The following is an 18,568-nucleotide window of genomic DNA, read 5'->3' on the forward strand; positions in this document are numbered from 1 at the left end:
GGGAGATGGGGCGGGGCGGCGATTCACCTTGACCAATCCCTAGGGAGCACTCCCCTCCCCTTCTGGCCTGTCTTGCCTGTGGATGGAAAATGTGGAGAGCCAGGTAAGTGTGTGGACCAGTCACAGAAGAGCTGAGGGCGAGGCTGGGGGAGGGTGGTGGGTGTTCAGAGACTGTGCGGTAGATTCTGTCTCTCTCTGTGTCTCTCTGTCTCTGTCTCTCTCTCCCACACACACACACACACACACACACACACACACACACACACACACACACATGCATGATCTACAAATATTGCAAGCACATATTTAGGATTTGTGTACCTGTGTGGCAGTAAGGATTGAACCCAGGGTCTCACTGACCCAATGGAGCTACTTCCTAGCCGTGGACATGTTTTTTTGTTTGTTTTGTTTTTCGAGACATGTTATTTTTTAAAAAACAAAATAAGATCTTCTCATTCAGGTTAATTTCTAGGAAGAATTGACCAGAGATAAACCCTGTCTCAAAATACCAAAAAGAAAAAAAACAAAACAAGAACAAAAAAAAAACAAAAACAGACCAAACAAACAAAAAGCCCCACAAAGATGCTGGAGAGATCACTCAGTGGGTTTGGCTCCTAACACCCACCTTGTGGCTCACAACCATCTGCAACTCTAGTGCCAGGGGTCCAATGCACAACTCTGTCCTCCAGGGGCACTAGCCATACATGTTGTACACAGACACACACACACACAGGCAAAACACTGATTCCATAACATAAAATCAAAAATTAAAAACAAAAACCAACCAACCAAACAAAAAGGGGCTGGAGAGATGGCTCAGCACTTAAGAGCACTGCCTGCTCTTCCAGAGGTCCTGAGTTCAATTCCCAGGAACCACATGGTGACTTACAACCATCTATAATGGAATTCTATGCCCTCTTCTGGTGTGTCTGAAGAGAGCAACTGTGTACTTACATATATATAATAAATCTTTAAAAAAAAAAACAATAGATCACTGATTTTTTTTTTTGATGTCGTTCCACATCAGTGTAAATATGCTGCAGCTAGGCAGTTTTGTACTGAGAGTACATCCAATTCTAATTTAGAATTGTGGCTGTTGAGTCAATTGATAGAATGTTTGCAGTCACAGAGCCCTGCCCAAAATACAGGCAGGGGGATCCACCAAGTTCAAGGTGTCCTCTGGTACATATGGAACTTGAGGGCAGTGTAGGCTGAGACCCCATCTCTGTGTGTGTGTGTGTGTATGTATATGTCTGTATTCGTGTATATGTGTATGTGTGTGTATGTGCATGTGTGTATGTGAGTCTTTGTGTGCATATGGGTCTATGTGTGTGGCATGTGTATGTGCATGCGAGCATGTGTGTGTGTATATCCATAGGATTGGGGTAAGACGAAGAACAAAATGATTCTTCCAGTCTTGACTGTGCACGCCACCCATTCTCTCCTGCTGGCCCCTGCCCATTGCCCCATTGCTCGAAAGTTGAGTCCCTATCTTGGAATCTCAGCCTTTATCATGGCCGTTCCCAATCCTTTGGGGGTCGAATGACCCTTTCACAGGAGTCACATATCAGATATCCTGCATATCAGATATTACACACAATTCATAACAGTAGCAAAATTCTTACGGCTGGAGGTCACCACACCAGGAGGAGCTGTATTTTTTTTTTTTTTTTTTTTTTTTTTTTTTTTTTTTTTTTTGGTTTCCCTGGCTGTCCTGGAACTCACTTTGTAAACCAGGCTGGCCTCAAACTCAGAAATCAACCTGCCTCTGCCTCCCAAGTGCTGGGATTAAAGGCTCTGTTAGGAGTAACCTCCCTCCTAGCTAATTTCCAGGGCACAGTGATTGCCCTCTTGGGCTAGTTGGCAGTTCTTTCCACCTAACTCTCATGCCAGGACCCTGAGGATGCCCTAGGGGTTGGAGGTGGGGATCTCTTCGTCCTCCTTCCTAATGTGGCCACATTGAAGACTCACTCTCCTTTTCCCACATTTTTATTATTAATTTATCTTTTTAATTGGCTTATTGAAGGTGGCTGGCTAGGGCTGAGCGGGTGAAGGCTCTGGCCATAGTAAAATCAGGCAGCAGTATCACTAGCAGCCAGGGACAAAGGAGATGGGAATGTTCCTTCTGACTCTCCACTCCAGGGCTGTGGGAGGATGGGGGAAGGGTGAGTCTCTGGTGCTAATCCCAGCTTCCTGTTGGGACTGTCCTCGACTGCTGCACAGGGCCTGTCTTCGGATGTCACAGCTGTGGAAACAGATCTCTCCTCTCACCTGTTTTTACGCAATAGACACTTCACTAACTTCCTGTCGGAAGAATGCATGCTTTGGAAACAGAGGAGTGTTGTGGACTCCGGTACTGAACTGCCCATCTCTGATCGGGCAGTGAGTGAGTCACCTCAGCCTGGAATGCAGCAAATCTGCAGGGGAAGAGCTGAGGCGCCCCAGGCATTCTGGGCCGGAGCCCCAGCCTGTTCTGTAAGGTTGCCTAGGGTCTGCCTGATCCCCACCAGAAACCACTGGGTCCTTAGGATTCCCCTCTCCTAAGCATGACTTAATTACTGATTCAAACATTCATGCCATGTCCTGTACATTTTATTCTTGTGGGACCAGAAAACCAAGGCATCCCAGCTTCTCGCTCAACAAATTTGGGTCTCCCAGGGTTAGCGCCAGCACCAGGTGCAGGAGTAGGGCCAAAGTCTGGGAACCCCATCCAGGGACCTCCCAAGGTGGATCTCTGGAAGAGAGACCCCCCACGAGCAGGAAAAGGAGGCCAGGGCGGAGACTTGGGCTTCTTCCTAGGCAACAGACGTCCTGGGCTGGACGGTCTTGGGTTGTTGTACTCCTGGGAGGAGCCCTCCCTGGCGTCCTCAGGGCTGCCAAGGTAACTAACCTGCTAGGGCATGGCCTCCCTCGGGAGCGGGAGCTGGAGTGGTGCCCCAACCCAGAGCACAGCCCCTACGGTGAGGCCCGGGCCCAGACGTTTACGGTGGGGGTCTGGGGGAGGACTGTGGAGCTGGGGTAGGTATAGACTCTGGGGTGCGCATGGAATGTGGGAAGGGAGGTCCCTAACTAAGAGGAAGAGAGTGGACTGGGAGGAAGGGGGGGTCATGAGGTGCAGAGACACTGAGAGACAAGTGGTGGGGGGAGCTCCTGACATGCCCCACCCACGTCTACTTGGTTTGGCTGAGTCTCCCCAACCACCCCAGCCCTGGGTGACCATCTTGCAGCCCTTTCCTTGGACAGTCCCATCTCCTCAGCCTCAGCATAACCGAGTCAAGGAAGGTAAGCGTCCTGGGTCGCTCTCCCGACTCCCCTCTACCACTCGTACATGGGGCCTTCCTTCTTCTGCTTCCTTTATAAATGAGGTGGGGCCTGGGGCTGGGAGGGAAGGGACTGTGTGGAGGCCTTGGTGGGCCTGTCGAAACCTGCTCCCCAGACCTGCTGGAGCTGATGCTGCTGCAGAATGCACAGATGCATCAGCTGCTACTGAGCCAACTGGTGGCAGATGCCCTGAACCCAGGGCCAGAGTGGCCCAGCCCACAGGTATGTGAAAGTTGGGAGCAGGATGGGACTCTATATGGGGGGGGGTCCCCCATATAGACAAAAAAAAAAAACCAAGGGCAGAGTAGCAGGAAGCTAGCCTGCACCCCAGCCTGCCTGAGTCTCTTTGGCGTCTGCTGTGTCTGCTGTGCGTCAAGGGCTGGTCAGCTTCCACTAGGAAGGGAGTCCTCAAGTCTCCACTACTGCCCAGATCTTGTCTTCAAGATTTTCCTTCTGGGTATTTCCCTGTGTGCCTCAGGCCCCAGGAGAGCAGTAAGGGGTGTGAGGTCTGAGAAAAGAGGAACCAAAGGAAAGGAGGCTCTAGGAAGCCCGGAGGGGTTCAAGGAGGAGGTAAATCCTGAGGTAGGTGTAGATCCTGAGTTGCTGAGGCTACCTCTCACCCCTAGGTCCTCTGAGACCCTGAGATGACTATCTCCCTTCCTTGAGGGGCCCCAAATAGAGACAAAGGCAGATTTGTAGACTTCCGGTACCCACTCTGGAGTTACTGGGACTTTTCCAGTCAGTTCCGTATTATCTCATTCCCTCCTGTTAGCTCTGATGCTCTTAGATGAGTGGCTTAGCCTCTTAGAGCTTCTCCTCTCTGCATAGTAATGAATGGGGTGCCCATCTCCAAAGAGGTTTGCTTGCATGTCGGCTCACTGAACAGTAGCGTTTACCATGAGGTGGTAGTTATTTGTGTAGACAGTAGCTGAGGAGGTGGAGCAGTGGAGGCAGGGAGGGCCAGGCCTCAGTCATCACCTCCCCTCTTCACTTTGCACAACCCCCAGGTCCATACACACAGCCACGAGGAGCAGATGGAGGAAGAGATGGAGATGCAGGAGCAAGAGCCTTTGGTCTTCCATCATCACTACTTGCCTTGCCCAGTGACCTCCTTGGACCCCATGCCACTCTGGCCAGCCTCTTTCCTTCCTGTTCCCCCACATCAGCCTCCCTGGCAGGGAACACCCAGGATTCGGCACCAGCCCGGTGCCTCCAGGCAAGGGGAGGTGTAAGTGAGACGGGAGGGTGTGTGACCGGGACGTGGTCAGGTTCCCGACGTAGGTCGAAAGCAGGAGTTTGGGGGTAAAGCCTCAAATGCCATCCCGAACCTCTGAAGGGGTCTCCTCTCTCTCTCATCTCAGGAGAGATGTGCCCCCACCCCCACCCCCCAGTGCAACGGGGACTGTTGGTGCAGATGTACCTCCGGCTTCAGGTAGGGGCGGGGTGGGTGGGCAGTGGGGCCTGACTTGGGGCAGACTAAGATGTGAGAAGGGCCGTGCGCTCTGTGGGTGGGTGGCGGGAAGGAGGAGGGTGTCCTACCAACCACGTCTCCAGACCCTGCCTTGTCCCATTCTGTGTTCCTCCTTGGGGTCCAACCCGGCAGGAAGGAACAAGCTGAGGATTGTGTCTTTCTAGACTACTATGATGCTGACAGCCTGCCATGAAGACAGATGTTCACCAGGCCTTGTCACCTTCTGCACAGGACTGCCAAACCCTGGAGCAGCTCTGCACCCATGCTGGCCCTTCTTACCCACTCTGCGCCCTCCCCCCCAAACCCTCACTGGGCTCTCTACTGCCATCTTGTGCTGGCTCTTCTGGAGTAAAGGCTCCTTTAAGCCCAACCATGACCCAGAAGCCACGCAAAACCAATTGATCCGCTGTTATCCCCATAAAGGCCCTGATACCAGAGCCCAGCTCATCTCTGCCCCTCTCTCTGGGACGATGAAGGCTATGTGTCTTCCTTCACCCTTGGGCCTGAAATAGGGGAAGAGAGAAAAGGATAGCTCACATCTCCAAGCTCCTTAAGACTCCAGGAGGGCAGCATGGACGGAGGGGGGCCCAGCTCAGGAGGCCCTGCAGTGGATTCAGCACCCTTGAGCCTCCTCTCGTTGTTGGCAGAAAGGAGAGTCAGGGCTGTATCCTAATTCAACCGGGAGCAGCATGAGGTCCCCAGGGTTGGGTGTGAACAGAATGTCTTTCACCTCTTGGGACCTCAGGTGTAGATAGATATCTGGGGTCCGGGATGCAGAGGCCCCAGAAAGCCCTGGAAAAGAGCAAGGGGTGGGAAGAGCTGAAGAGACACTGGTTGGAAACAGATGACATTTAGTACCTTCCCTGGAATAGTGTTGATTGTTATCCCAGGAGCAGTCATGGCGGGCACACGGTGAAATCTAGTTATTTGTATTGAGGCTAAAGAAGGAAATGTCCCCAGAGCCTTCTGCTGCCACCACAGTCCTTCAGCCAGTGCTGAACCACACCTTGAAGGCACCATGTTGAGTTCCAGTCACAGCCAGGGGCCTGGCCACATCAGCTCACGCGGGACGTGCCCGGAAGGCTCGGGGCAGCCTCCTCCAGGCAGCTAGCACCCCGTAGGTGCCCGTCCGCCTCCTGTGCCAGTGCTGGCCAAGGATGAAGCATAGCAGGACGGATGTCACAAATAAGAACAGCAGTAGTGACACCGCTACGATGATGATGACCATCTGGTTGTCCTGCATCGGTTCTGGGGAGGCAAGAGACAGTAGTCTCAGAGATCGTCAGATGCTAGGGCCCCGGGAGTCTGCCCACCCCTTGCCCACTCGTGCATTCCACAGTCAGCCCGGTAGCAGAGAATGGTGACCTAAGGTGTCAGCCTCCAGAGGAAGAGCAAGGTGCCCTGTGTTCTAGGCCATCAAGCAGAGCAGACACCCTACTCTTCCAACAATCCCTGACACCAGCATACAGTGGCCGGGTACTACAGCCTGGAGGAAGTCATGGTCAGGTTTAGACCATGCTTTTCTTGGGCAGAGCTGAGTGAGCTTCACGTGAGCTCATTGACAACAGGCTTTGGCTCTAGAGGACCACAGAACAGCAGTGCTCTGGGGAGCCTGTGGATTAGGCCAGCCAACCTTCTTATTGTAGAAAGGAATCATAACTAGAGAGAGCTCACTGCCACGGTCAAGGCTACACAGCTCAATAATGGCCAAGCCAGCTGGTTGAGCTCTTGTGGTTTCTGGAAAAGTTAGGGTTCAGCTTGGAACTCGGAGAGAGAGCCAGGGAATCAGGGTCTAAGTGGGAGCCCTCAGGATTGTATGCGCACATTAGACCGCCTAGGAGTGGGCCTCACGAGGTTTTCTTTCCCAGCATTGCCAAGAAGTGCCGCCTCTAACCCTCTCAGCCAATAGGGGTCTCCTTACCATAGACTTCAAGAACCTGGGACTCGGAGATGCTGCGGATGACGTACCCACCATGGGGCCGTAGATCCAGCTCAGCCTGGCAGGAGAAGTTGAGACCATCCTTTTTCAGAGCTGTGCTGTTGAATATGGCTGTGGCCTCTTGGGGGACAGTCTCAGCTCCCCCAAAGGTCTGGTTCTTCAGGGTCTCTCTGCCGCGGAGCAGAGAGAGCGTGAGGCTCTCAAGGGGCTTCACAGGGGACACCTTGCACTCAATGGTGAAGACGTCGCCCACCAACACCCGAGGGGGCTTCAGCTTCAGTGTGACTTGAGCTGGAGGCTCTGCAGGAGACAAACGAGGCAGGCCAAGTCAGGATGGAACTGTGTCCCTGCAGGTCCAGCCTGGCTAAGGCCCACTTCCTGGTATCCCAGATCCCTAGCTGAACTTGAGAGGAAGTGGGCGTGCCTGTTCATTGGAAGAGGGAGGAAGAGGAAGTGTATATGGTAGAGGGTGTACAGGGTGCAAGCTCTGCTCTGCGGAGATGGTTTGGAAAATAGAAAAGGGGTCTACAAAGAGAAGATGCAGAAATGGTACAGCCGGGCTGGTGAGATGGCTCAGTGGTTAAGAGCACTGACTGCTCTTCTAGAGGGTCCTGAGTTCAATTCCCAGCAACCACATGATGGCTTACAATCATCTGTAATGGAACCTGCTTCCTCCTTCTGAATGTACACAATACAAAATAGGTAAATCTTTCTAAAAGAAAGGAAGGAAGGAAGAGTACAACCAGCTAGAAGGATATAAAAAAACCTCTGGGGCTGGGAAGCAATGCCACACACCTTCAGTCCCAGCACTTGGGAGGCAGAGGCAGGCAGTTCTCTATGAGTTCGAGGCCAGTCTGATGTACAGAGCTAGTTCCAGGACAGCCAGGGCTACGCAAAGAAAGCCTGTCTTAAAAACAAAAACAAACACACAAGCAAATAAAAAAAAAAAATCTGGGCCTGTTTCAACCCTCTCTAGACACTAAACACAAGTTTCAGACAAACAGCTGGATGTCTGTCTGTGTTGTGAGCATTTGGAAGGAAGAACGGGAGGAGCTGACTGAGCATCCTCATGACACTGGGACAGGTGTCAGGTTTGCCTCAATTCTCCAGCCAGATTGATAAGCTCTATCATTCCAGATCAACTGAATGAGGACTATGATGGTGCCCAGTTCCCTTCTAAATTAGAGCACCTCTCCTCCCCTCACCCCTACACCCCTAGGACTTAAGACATCCTTGACCCATCGATGTCGGTAATGGGTCACCTGGAACTAAGACACTGAGAGAATCCCGGCCTACCCTGGCAGGTGTGTACGCAAGGCTTACACATTTGCCACAGGTCCTTGGAGGAATGACGAGAATACGGCACAGCACCTCCACTTTCCCCCACGAAATGAGGGAGCTACTAGAAAAGGCTAGCTCCCCTGACCTAATCACTACTTGTGATGGAGTGAGTGTCCTGGTGGCTGAACAGGGAGTAGAAAGTGACATCGGGGTCTGCTCAAACCTTGGCTGGATTGACCTTCTTGGAGCAAAGGGTTAAAACCTGCACAGTTTGCTCCCGAGGTACAGGAGGACTCATGGAATCCAACTAGGGCTGGAAGCAGATGCTGAGCCCACAGACAGGCCTGGCCTGGCTGTGGCTCGGGAGCTGAGGAAGATGAGCCTCATAATGAGAAGACCCAGGAGGAGTCACTGAGCAGTTAGTGTGTAGTAGTAGTAGTAGTAGCAGCAGCAGCAGCAGCAGTAGCAGCAGCAGCAGCAGTAGACATGGGCACTGTGCCGGGGAGTAGGGCCCCAAGCATAGACACTCACGGTACACCCTGATGTTAAGACTATCCGAGCCCTGCTTTCCCGAACACATGAAATGGCAAAGGAAGACCGTATCGCTGGAGACGTTTGAGACCAAGAATTGTATCCACCTCCCTTGAGGGTGTTCTTCCAACATGACTTTATCCATGGAGGTCTCCAGACCACCCTTGTCTGGGGCGGCACAGCTGGTGCTACAGTTGATCTTCCACGACTCAGTGGCTTCTACTATCTGCTTCTCGGACCATAAGTAGACCTCAAAGGCCTTCTCTCCTGTAAGACCAAAAGCACTAGGCAGCAGATGGCTCTGACGTCTGCCCTTGGGGCTCTCTATCACCAGTGGTTGTAATTAAGATGCAAGGAGACAGGTCACCATAGGTCGGTCCCTCTGCTCTATTCCCAGTCTCTTTATCAGTCAGCCCTAGCTCAGTCTTCCTCAAGCCTACTTTTGGCTCCCTTAAGCTCCGGTACAATGCTCCCTCTGTCATGGAGGTGCCTCTGAGAGTGGAGATAAACTCTGAGCTCAAATAATCATTGAAAACCTGCCAGGATGCCCTTCGGGTGGTGGCAAAGCTCCAGGGAAAGAGAGTAGAGGGAGTGGAGGGTCTCCAGTTTTAATAACATGGCTAATAAAAGATAATGATATGGAGGCAAAGCCAGAGGGAGGAGTGAACCTTGCGTGTGTTGTAGGAGCCCGTTGCAGATAAAGGGAACCACTGGCTTGCAGGCCTGCAATTGGGAGCATGCTTTCATGAAGCAGTGGAGAGCCAAGATGACCGGACCTTAGCTAGGAAGAGAAATGTTAGAAATAAGAGCAGAAAAACAATAGGCCACCATGAAGAGGACCTGTTGCATAAAGACTCTTAATTTATGTTGATGCTCTGTAGACATTGTAGACAATGGTAGGAGCCGGGACATTCAGGCTGGGCCTGAGTTTCACATGTTTCTCTTTATGGTGACCACATAGGACATTTGGGATGTACCTGTTCTAAGATGATGGGACCCTCAGTGTTCACCTCCATTCTGTGAGGACCATGAAGGTCCTGGGTCCTGGCCAGCAGAGTCCCTACCTTTCTTCCTCCCATGCAGTCCACTCAGCCATCAGCTAGTGACATTCAACTCAGTGGCAAAGGAGGGGTTTCCCATGTAGATAGTGCTGGATTTGAACTCTCAGCGTTGGCTAAGCAGTGGGTCAGACATATTCTTTCTGTGAGCCTCAGTTTCTCCACTTGTTAAGAGGGCTCATGTGACCTCCCCTGGGTCCTGAGTGCAATCAGGCTTGGAAGCATTTGGCAGGTTGTCTAAGACATAGGACATGCAGCAGGTCGAGGCCATATCCTTCCAGGTCTCCTTGACGCACTGAAACAGCTTTCGTTTTCACTTCGTTGTGCCAGTACACAGTATCTTCTGCTGTCCACTCCTTTGGCATGCTGCCTCATCTTCGCTTAGACCCTGGCATCCCTTCTGGAATCTCTCATTTACCCACTGCTCACCACCCAACCTCGGTAGCCTGTCACATCCACATTCATTGATGAATGTTTCATCAGCATTCTCAGATCTCTGAGTTTGTTCCCTCTAGTGTCCAAAAGGCCATGATCCTAGTCCCTAGCCTGAGGCCATGAGAAACCAAAGCCTGGCCGACACAGTTTTCCTTACCTATGGTGGAAAGGCCCCTGTGACCAGGATGCCCACCCCCCTTCCTCAACCTGATGTCCAAGGAATATCAATCCGCCTCACCCTAAGAAGCCACGTGCTGGGAACCCTGGGGGCTGGCTTACCTGGGCTGCAGAGCAGGACAAGAAGGGTTAGAGACAGGCTCCAGCAAGTAAAAGAAGACATCTCAAGTGGGATCTGTGAGATCTGTGGGGTCTGTGGGCCTCAGGGGCACAGCTGACGGCTGCCTGCCTGGAAGGTTAGGAAGAGATATATACTACAGGTCCGGGAGTGAAGCCTGGGGCTCCGGACTGAAATCCGCAGTCTCCTCTGGGCCAGTGAGCTCATTTCCTCTAATTATCTGAGATCAGGAAACAGTATGCACAGACCAGCTCCCAAACCTTCAGGGCCTCAAGAATTCAGGCAGAGGAAGCCAGGAAGCAGCAGATAAGCAGGGTGTAACAGGGTTCTCCCACGTGGCATGTTCCTTGTGTAGGGTTAGGAAAGCAATGGGAGCTCGCATGCAGGGAAGTGTGTGTGCATGCATGAATGTGTGCAAGCGTGCGTGCGCTTACATGCTCTGTGGGTGTAAGTGGGGGATGTATACATGGAATTTCTATTACTTGTACATGGGGCAGAATGAGGTCTCCCAAGGGGAGCTATGAATTCAACCTGGCTTCTGTTGGAGTCATCTCTGGGAAAATAGTATCCAAAGTTAGAAGACAGTCACATAGCTATCTCTTGCTAATGCCCTGTGTATATCTACATACCTTAAGGTCTTGTTTAGTTTCCAGCAGAAGCCTAGGCCTAATTCAGCCAATGCGGGGCTCACACAAGGCTCAGAGATTGCAAAAGGGCAGCCTACAGTAGTCTCCTGTAGCCCAGGAAGTCAGGGAATAGTGGCTATAACCTATTCCCAAATCCTAGGCTCTCTCCTGGGCTTGCCAGTGCCTTCCTGTCCTATCTTGGCAGGACCTTGGTCTCACTAGCCTTCTGGACAGGCTTAGCCACAGGCAGTGAACTTTGGATAAAGGCCTTCCTAGGTGACATTGTGTTCGCCAACCTTGCTTCCCTCAGTTCTGTCTTAGAACCTGGGGGATAGGCAGGGTGAAAGCAGGCCTCATTGCTTTCCAAGTAAATCCCAGAGAGGGCCTACCTGAAGGAAGCCCCAGGGTTTCGAGGGCTCATTATCTGAGCTCAGGAAGCCACATGCAAGGCAGCTCCCAGACAACTGTGCCCTCCAGATTTCAGGTAGAGGAAGACTCGGTGGCTCAACCTGTGCCCCGGGGCACTGGGACATCCTGTCCTTCCCACAATGCTAAGGAGTGGCCGCTGTGTCCAGCGATCTAGAGCAGATGTTATCAGCCTGGATCAAGGGACGTCCTGCATGAGGCTATTGGGCTTTGAGATTCTGCCAGAAGGCAAAGGCAGAGAAAGAAAGGAGAGAAAAGAGGGAGAAAGGAGAAGTGGGGTGAATGGGGTGGGGTGGGATGAGGCAGGGGTGGGTTGAGGTGAGGGTGGGAGTGTCTGATCACACATTAGGCTGATAGAGTCCTAGGAACAGGGGATTGGACGGCTTCGAGGGTTTGAGTGGTAAGGTGGGGAATGGTTTCTTCTGGGTAATAATAATAATATTATTACACACAGACAGACAGACAGGCAGATGCCACTTAGGGAGGGAAGGAGTTGTTTTTGCCATTTTGGGGGGTGTTGGTGACTGAGATGCTGTGGCTTCATACATGTTAGGCACATGCCAAGAGCTGCATCCCCAGACTTTTGGTGCTTTTCCTTAGTGAGATAGGGTCCCACTAAGAGGTCCACACTGGCCTTGAGCTCACATTGTAGTTCCAGTTCCAGAGAAATCTGCCATCAGATGGTGTGAGCATCGCGTAGTGTGTCTACGCAAACCTAGATGGTACAGGATACTACCTACTTTGTGTACACAGTTGTCCATGCTATACTTGAATAGAGCCACAGCACCGTAGTACATTAATGTGACCAAGAATCTGGGAGCGATGCATACGTTGTGTTACTGGGCTGTGACGGCTATGAGACCTCTACGTGGTATGAATTTTGTAGCTCTGGTGTAATCTTCTAGGACCTCTACTGTACACCTGGCCTGTCATGGATGGAAACGTTGTCTTGGAGCATGTGACTATATGTGCATCAGGCTGGTCACTGTCAAGAGCACTCCATAAATATTAGCTAATTATTCCTAAATTCTACAAGCTCAAGTACTATTACTGTTCTCCTAGAAGGAGAAACCGAGACACAGAGAAGCTAAGTGGCTCTGCCAAGGTCACATATCTAGGGGAAGTTGAAGTCCCTACGAGTGGCAGGCAACTATGGTAGCAGATAAAGCAAACCAGAGGTGGGGCAAATGGAGCCATTGCGAAGGTCAGATTCTCCCAAGACCTTTGGGAGGGACATGTAAGGCCAAAGGAAAATTCCAGACAGGGCTCAAAACGAAACCAAAAAACCATCAGCAGAACAACCCTGGAAACACAGCAGGGTTATAAAGACTGATCATGCCCCAGAAGGAGAAGGGAGGCTGCCGGGGCTGGAAGGGAAGTGGGAGGTGGCTTAGGGGTAGCTTCATTTTGTGAGATTGGTTCCAAACAGGATTTACAGAACCATGTGGATGGGCTTGGCTGCAAACAAATAAACAAAATGGCACATACCTTTTATGTGTAGTACCACCATTAAAAAAATAAACATACGCCAGGCAATGGTGGCACACACCTTTAATCCCAGTACCTGGGAGGCAGATCTCTGAGTTCGAGACCACCCTGGTCTACAGAGCAAGTTCTAGGACAGTCAAGGCCATACAGAGAAATCCTGTCTCCAAACAAACAAACAAACACAACCAACCAATAAACAAATAAATGAAATAAAACAAAAATAAACCTGGGCTGTGGTGGCGCCATGTCTTTAATCTCAGTACTTGGGAGACAGAGGCAGATGGATCTCTGAGTTCAAGGCTAGCCTGTTGGTATCAAGACCTCCTAAATCCATGACATCACATAGGATATGGCCAAGGTAACGGCCACCATATTCCCATGATCCACTTGGCTCACCTCCCACCTTTACCTGTGATAATGTCATCATCCATATATAAAGAAAGCCCCTCCCTCTCTCCTTCTCCATCCCCCTTTTCTTCCCCCCTTCTCTTTCCACCGCCACCTTGGCCCCCTCTCTCACAATAAACTTCAAGTGGAACTGTTTGGCCTGGTGTTGTCCTGAAGCTGTGATGACTGTCAAGATCATAACATAGCCTGGTCTACAGAGTGAATCCCAGAATAGCCAGGGCTACACACAGAAACTCTGTCTCAAAAAAAAAAAAAAAAACCAATAAATGAATGAATGAGCAAGCCAGACAGGTGTGCTGGCTCAGTTGTACAATCCCTGCACCGCTTGGATGTCTGAGACAGGTGGATGGTGAATTTGAAGCTAGTTTGGGCTACTCTCAACTCCTCTACCCAATAATAAAGTAAAGACAGTAAATAATGGATGCCATAAAATATGGAACAAAGGAAACAAAATCCCAGAAAAATTAGCTTGTCAGACTTAATTTAGAAGAAATAAAAAGTCTGAGGTGGGGCTCCTGGGATGCTCACAGAGAGGGTGAAGACTCTAGCCACCAAGCCTGATGACCTGAGCTTGATCCCTGGGACCCGCACGTGAGAAGACTGACTCTCACGGACTACCCTCTGACTTCTCTATGTGGACTGTGTCATGCATATGCCCCTGAAATAAAATGTAATGAAACATACAAGAAAGATCCTTTCTTTCCCAACTGATATACAGATCCAGTGAAATTCCAGTGAATCCCAATAAGGTTGTTTATGGAAACAGAAAGCTGGTCATGATGTGTTTGCGGAGGAATAAAAGGTTCAAGATATTTAGGAAGGAGAGCAAAGACATTACTCTTTGAATATTGAGATTTTATATAAAATATTAATATGGGTGTCAGATCAACTAATGAGTCCTAGTTTCTAGAACCTAGAAACACACGTGACTAATTTAGACCATGGAGACACTGGATGGCTGGGTTAGAAGGAAAGTCTGTTATGTGAGGCTGGACCAATTGATTAACCAGATGGGAAAGGGAGAGGCCGTGGCATCCTCACATCACATCAATGGAGAACTCAATTCCATTCACATAGTCCTCATATGTGAAGGCGAACGTCATAAACATTGGCCAGAAAATGTTAAGAGAGTATTATGTCTTTGAGGTAAGGAATTAGGCAAGACTTCAAAACTGTCAATCATAAACAATAGGGGCCAGGGATGTAGCTCAATGGGTAGAGCGCTTCCCTGGTATGCACAGGTCCTAGGTTCCATTCCTAGCACCAAAAAATAACCACACAAATTAAATCATTGGTAACCAAGTGTTTCAAATCCACAAAGCAGTTTCCAAGGAAAGCGGACATTACTTTTAACTCAACAGTAGCCAGGAAATTAAAATGAAAACCACCTGTACTAAATTGGCGGAGGTTAAGAAATCTAACGTCAAGTTTTGGAGAAGTGGTAGGTCAACGACGACAATATTTACAGTTACTAATGGGAGAGTATATTGGTCCTCTTGGGAACAATAAACTATTATCTTGTAAAACTGATTGAAAACAGACATTTTATGAAGGAGAGGGTGTTGGATGCCCTGGCATCAAGGTGGTTGTGAGGGGCTTGGGTGCCTCTGACAGCAGCAAACACCACCGAGCCATCCCCCCAGACACAGTTCCCCCATCAGATACGGACATGCCCTAAAAGGACTTTATGCTAAGACTCAGGAGACATATATGTCCACTTCCTACAGTCTGTGTGACCTTGGACAAATCCTTCAATCTCTTTACGTGTCTGTTCCCATCTGTGAAATGGGTTAATGATAGTATCTCCTTCATAGATTGTTGTATGAATTAAAAGATTTAATTTTCCCTCTCTAGACAGAGTCTTCTGTAGCCCAGGCTTCCCTCAGATCTGATCTAGAGCTGAGGCTGGCCTTCAAACTCCTGTTCCTTCTTTCTTCACCATGCAAGTAGGAGGAGTGCAGGCAGCTGCTACCACATCTGGCTTAAATGACTTGATGTTTTAAGGAATTTAACATGCTAGGCACCATGAACCTGTTTCACAAAAGAAAAGTAAGCATGTCTGAATGACCAAGTACATCAAAGAGTAACTAACACAAAATTCTAGCAAGTGGGTGGAAAGAGAGTGGTCCCTTAGGAGCGAAGTCCATTGTAGAGGGAATCTTTGGTGCAATGTGTGGAAGGTTTGTCTGTCAGTCAATAAAAGGCTACTGGCCTATGAGCTTAGGCAGGGAATAGGGAGAATAGAGAATAGCTCCAGAACAGAGAGAGGATTTCTGGGATAGAGTCAGGGGTGAGAGAGATTTACCCTGGAACTCTAAAGAAAGGTAACAAGTCATGTGCCATTCATAGAACTGATCATACAGGTAATTGAGATGTGTGCTAGTTGGGGAGCAGGCCCAAGCTTATAGGCATTTTTTTGTTGTTTTTTGTTTGGTTGGTTTGTTTGGTTTTCAAGACAGGGTTTCTCTGTGTATCCCCAGCTGTCCTGGAACTCACTCTGTAGACCAGGCTGGCTTCGAACTCAGAAATCCACCTGCCTCTGCCTCCCAAGTGCTGGGATTAAAGGCATGCGCCACCACTGCCCTAAGCATTTATTTATTATATAATTCTGTCTCCGAGTCATTATTTCAGGGAACTTGGGCATGGGTGGAAAACCCTCCGCTACAGTCCATGAAAGTTTTAGTGACATTTTACCCGCAGCCATTACATTACTGTGCTCTACGGTGACAGGTGTCTCACCGGCACCTTCTTGCACAGTAGGTGTTCAATTTTACAGAAAGAATACAAAGAGGAAAGGGAAATTGCTAAATGTCTGCAAGGAAGGAGGAGGCCTGGTGGGGTGTGGGCTGTAGCTTTGACGGGTCCCCTGTCACTGACTGGCATTGGTCTCAGGATGAGAACCACAGTGCTCGCTGGAGAGATGGGGCTGTCCCTTCCCAGGTCATAGCCCACGTGGACCTCGGGGTATGAAAGCGATTGCCCTGTATGACTTTAATCCCGACCCTCGGGAGATAGAATCAGGTGGAGCTCTGTGTGTTCCAGGTCAACTAGGGCTAGGCTTCTAAATCTATAACCTAGAGGGATGCCACCCAGGGCTGGAAGGGAAGGAAGAAAACAGAAAACAGGAAACAGTCACTAAGGCGGGGCAGAGGTGATGGGCTGGGGACAAGGAAAACAAGGGCTTTAGAAACGTTTCCGAGAAGAAATCAGAATTAGATTTACTTACCATTCAGGAGGCCAAAAGTTCCATGCTGCTGGGCTCCTGGGAGGGGAAGTGGGGAAAGCTAGATGCCGTGACTTACCCGGTAGGTACTCAGATGCTGGCAACTGGAGAGCCTGCCGCAGTGTGGTTGTACGTGTGGAAGTTTCTACCAGTTGAACGGTTAACTCTCTCAAGAGTCACATGTTTCCTGTGCCTGTGGTTTCTACACCAAATTAACATGACTTTAGCTCTACCACCAGCTTTCCCCACACACTGTCCTAAAATATACATAACAAAATTTATCACTTTATCTGTGGGGTTTTTTGGGGGGGTGTCAGGGTCCCCACTACATAGACCAGGCTAGCCCCAAATTCAGTTTTCCAGCCTCGGCCTTTTGAGGGCTAGCTTAGAGTTACAGGCATGAGCCACTATGCCTGGCTCTTTAACCTTTCTTTCTTTCTTTTTTTTTTTTGTTTTTTTGTTTTTTGTTTTTTGTTTTTTTGAGACAGGGTTTCTCTGTGTAGCCCTGGCTGTCCTGGAACTCACTCTGTAGACCAGGCTGGCCTCGAATTCAGAAATCCATCTGCCTCTGCCTCCCAAGCGCTGGGATTAAAGGCGTGCGCCACTACTGCCTGGCCATTTAACCATTTTCAAACATCCAGTTGTGTAGCTCTTAGTATATTCACCGAGAGACATCTCTGGCTCTTTTCACCTTTCCAAACTGAAGCTCCAGACCTATGGGGGAAATTCTCCGTCCCTTTCCCAACCCCTTGGAAACTCCTATTCTACTGCCCGTCTGTCTCTGCATTTGACTTCTCTAGGTACTTTCTGTGATTGCTTCATGTCATTCAGTAACTTCTGGGTTCCTCCATGTGAGAGAACATCCTTCTCTAAGGCTGAGCATGGCCTCACTGGACATAGTGACGACCACATTTTTGTTTATTAGTCACCTGTCTACAGTTGGACACCTGTGTTACTTCCACTTCCTGGCTGTTGTAAATAATGTTGCTATGAACGTGGTATGCAAATTCCCATTGTCTTCTTAAAAAGAAAACTTACTGGCGCATTTACTTATTTAGTGTGCACACGTTCATGGATGCAGATGTGTGAGCCATGGAGAAGCAGAGGACACGTTAGCTCTCTACCTACGATGTGGGTCCTGAGGATCGAACTCTGGTCATTGGGTTCCATAACACCCCTTTTTGCTGAGCCACCTTGTTGGCTCAAATTCCTGTTTTCAATTTCTCTTTCTCTCTGCTCTCTGGCTACCATAAAGTAAGTATCTCCCCCATGCTCCGTGCCACCATGTTCTATGTCTCCAATGCCCCCAACGACAGAGTCAAGTGGCCATTGGTTGAAAGAACCCTGGAATCATGACCTAAAGTCCTTTCAAAGGGAGCAAGGACCTCTTGGGAGATCTGTAAGTCACTCGGGGACCATCTTTGAAAGACATTGTGGGACTGTGTGCCTTCCTCTCTGCTTCTTAGCTAGAAATGGGGCTGGCCCTTACCCATGAATGCACCAGCCACTGCAGAAAGGTGCCATTACATAACGCTATAGAACTATGCATTTGAAAATGGTTAAAGGGTCGGGCAATCTCAGCTTCAGTTCTTTGGGAACATATCCCAAAGCTGTGTCAGATGGCCACTCGCTGCAAGTTACAGGAAAGTTGGAATCTTGTCTACTCCCCTTGATGTGCAGCTTCTTGAGACCTTCGATGGAATAAGCCACCCGTTGGCCCTCTGTGCTTGTAGCGACACAGAGCACCCTCTTCTCTGGCTGTGTCCTGTACTCCACTAAAACCTATTAGTGACTAAGAATCATCACCTAAAATCTCTTCATGTCTAGCCTCAACTAGCAAGTCATTTACTCCAGCAGGGTGGCTTTGTTTTAACAAGAAGGAAGTATGAAAGCTGGGTGCTAGGGGTGGGTCCTGAGAAACCAGCCAGCTAGGTTCACTCAACAGCAAAGGATCAGCAGGGCGGTGGTGGCGTATGCCTTTAATCCCAGCACTTGGGAGGCAGAGGCAGGTGGATCTCTGAGTTCGAGGCCAGCCTGGTCTACAAAGTGAGTTCCAGGACAGCCAG

General features: G+C 49.8%; 2 protein-coding genes across 9 annotated transcripts in view; one reads left to right on the forward strand and one right to left on the reverse strand.

Annotated features, from left to right (window-relative positions):
• Nucleotides 1-5,229, forward strand: part of Prr29 (proline rich 29) — an 8,869-nt gene extending 3,640 nt beyond the window's left edge. The window contains exons 1-7 of one of the 6 annotated variants that reach the window (XM_031353169.1): nucleotides 36-103; nucleotides 2,289-2,475; nucleotides 3,207-3,282; nucleotides 3,437-3,543; nucleotides 4,329-4,549; nucleotides 4,683-4,753; nucleotides 4,957-5,229. In XM_031353169.1, the coding sequence (XP_031209029.1) occupies nucleotides 90-103; nucleotides 2,289-2,475; nucleotides 3,207-3,282; nucleotides 3,437-3,543; nucleotides 4,329-4,549; nucleotides 4,683-4,753; nucleotides 4,957-4,985 (705 nt within the window). In that variant the 5' untranslated portion in view covers nucleotides 36-89 and the 3' untranslated portion in view covers nucleotides 4,986-5,229. Of the gene's footprint in view, nucleotides 1-35; nucleotides 104-2,223; nucleotides 2,476-2,541; nucleotides 3,283-3,436; nucleotides 3,544-4,328; nucleotides 4,550-4,682; nucleotides 4,754-4,956 lie in introns of those variants that run through there. The other 5 variants (XM_031353167.1, XM_031353170.1, XM_031353171.1 and 2 more) reach the window with 5 other exon arrangements.
• Nucleotides 5,230-5,626: 397 nt separating this feature from the next.
• Nucleotides 5,627-16,665, reverse strand: Icam2 (intercellular adhesion molecule 2). Of its 3 annotated transcripts, none has more exons than XM_031353164.1 (5): nucleotides 16,582-16,665; nucleotides 10,316-10,442; nucleotides 8,544-8,810; nucleotides 6,714-7,031; nucleotides 5,627-6,040 (listed from the first exon to the last, which is right to left on the reverse strand). In XM_031353164.1, the coding sequence occupies exons 2-5, from the start codon at nucleotides 10,374-10,376 to the stop codon at nucleotides 5,853-5,855; spliced, it is 834 nt and encodes a 277-aa protein (XP_031209024.1). In that variant the 5' UTR covers nucleotides 10,377-10,442; nucleotides 16,582-16,665; the 3' UTR covers nucleotides 5,627-5,852. The 3 variants fall into 3 exon arrangements, with proteins under 3 accessions (XP_031209024.1, XP_031209021.1, XP_031209023.1); XM_031353161.1 differs by having other exon boundaries at nucleotides 16,506-16,645; XM_031353163.1 differs by lacking the exon at nucleotides 16,582-16,665 and having other exon boundaries at nucleotides 10,316-12,965.
• Between the last annotated feature and the right edge of the window lie 1,903 nt (nucleotides 16,666-18,568).

Source organism: Mastomys coucha, unplaced genomic scaffold (genome assembly GCF_008632895.1).
Source record: "Mastomys coucha isolate ucsf_1 unplaced genomic scaffold, UCSF_Mcou_1 pScaffold5, whole genome shotgun sequence".
NCBI lineage: Eukaryota > Metazoa > Chordata > Mammalia > Rodentia > Muridae > Mastomys > Mastomys coucha.

Bases quoted from the DNA above. Each gene is read 5' to 3' on its own strand.
- Icam2 (XM_031353164.1), bottom strand. From the start codon at position 10,376: ATGTCTTCTTTTACTTGCTGGAGCCTGTCTCTAACCCTTCTTGTCCTG. The intron at 8,811-10,315 runs GTAAGCCAGCCC...TTGGTCTTACAG, and splicing joins TGTCCTGCTCTGCAGCCCAG to GAGAGAAGGCCTTTGAGGTC. The intron at 7,032-8,543 runs GTGAGTGTCTAT...TGTCTCCTGCAG, and splicing joins TCTTAACATCAGGGTGTACC to AGCCTCCAGCTCAAGTCACA.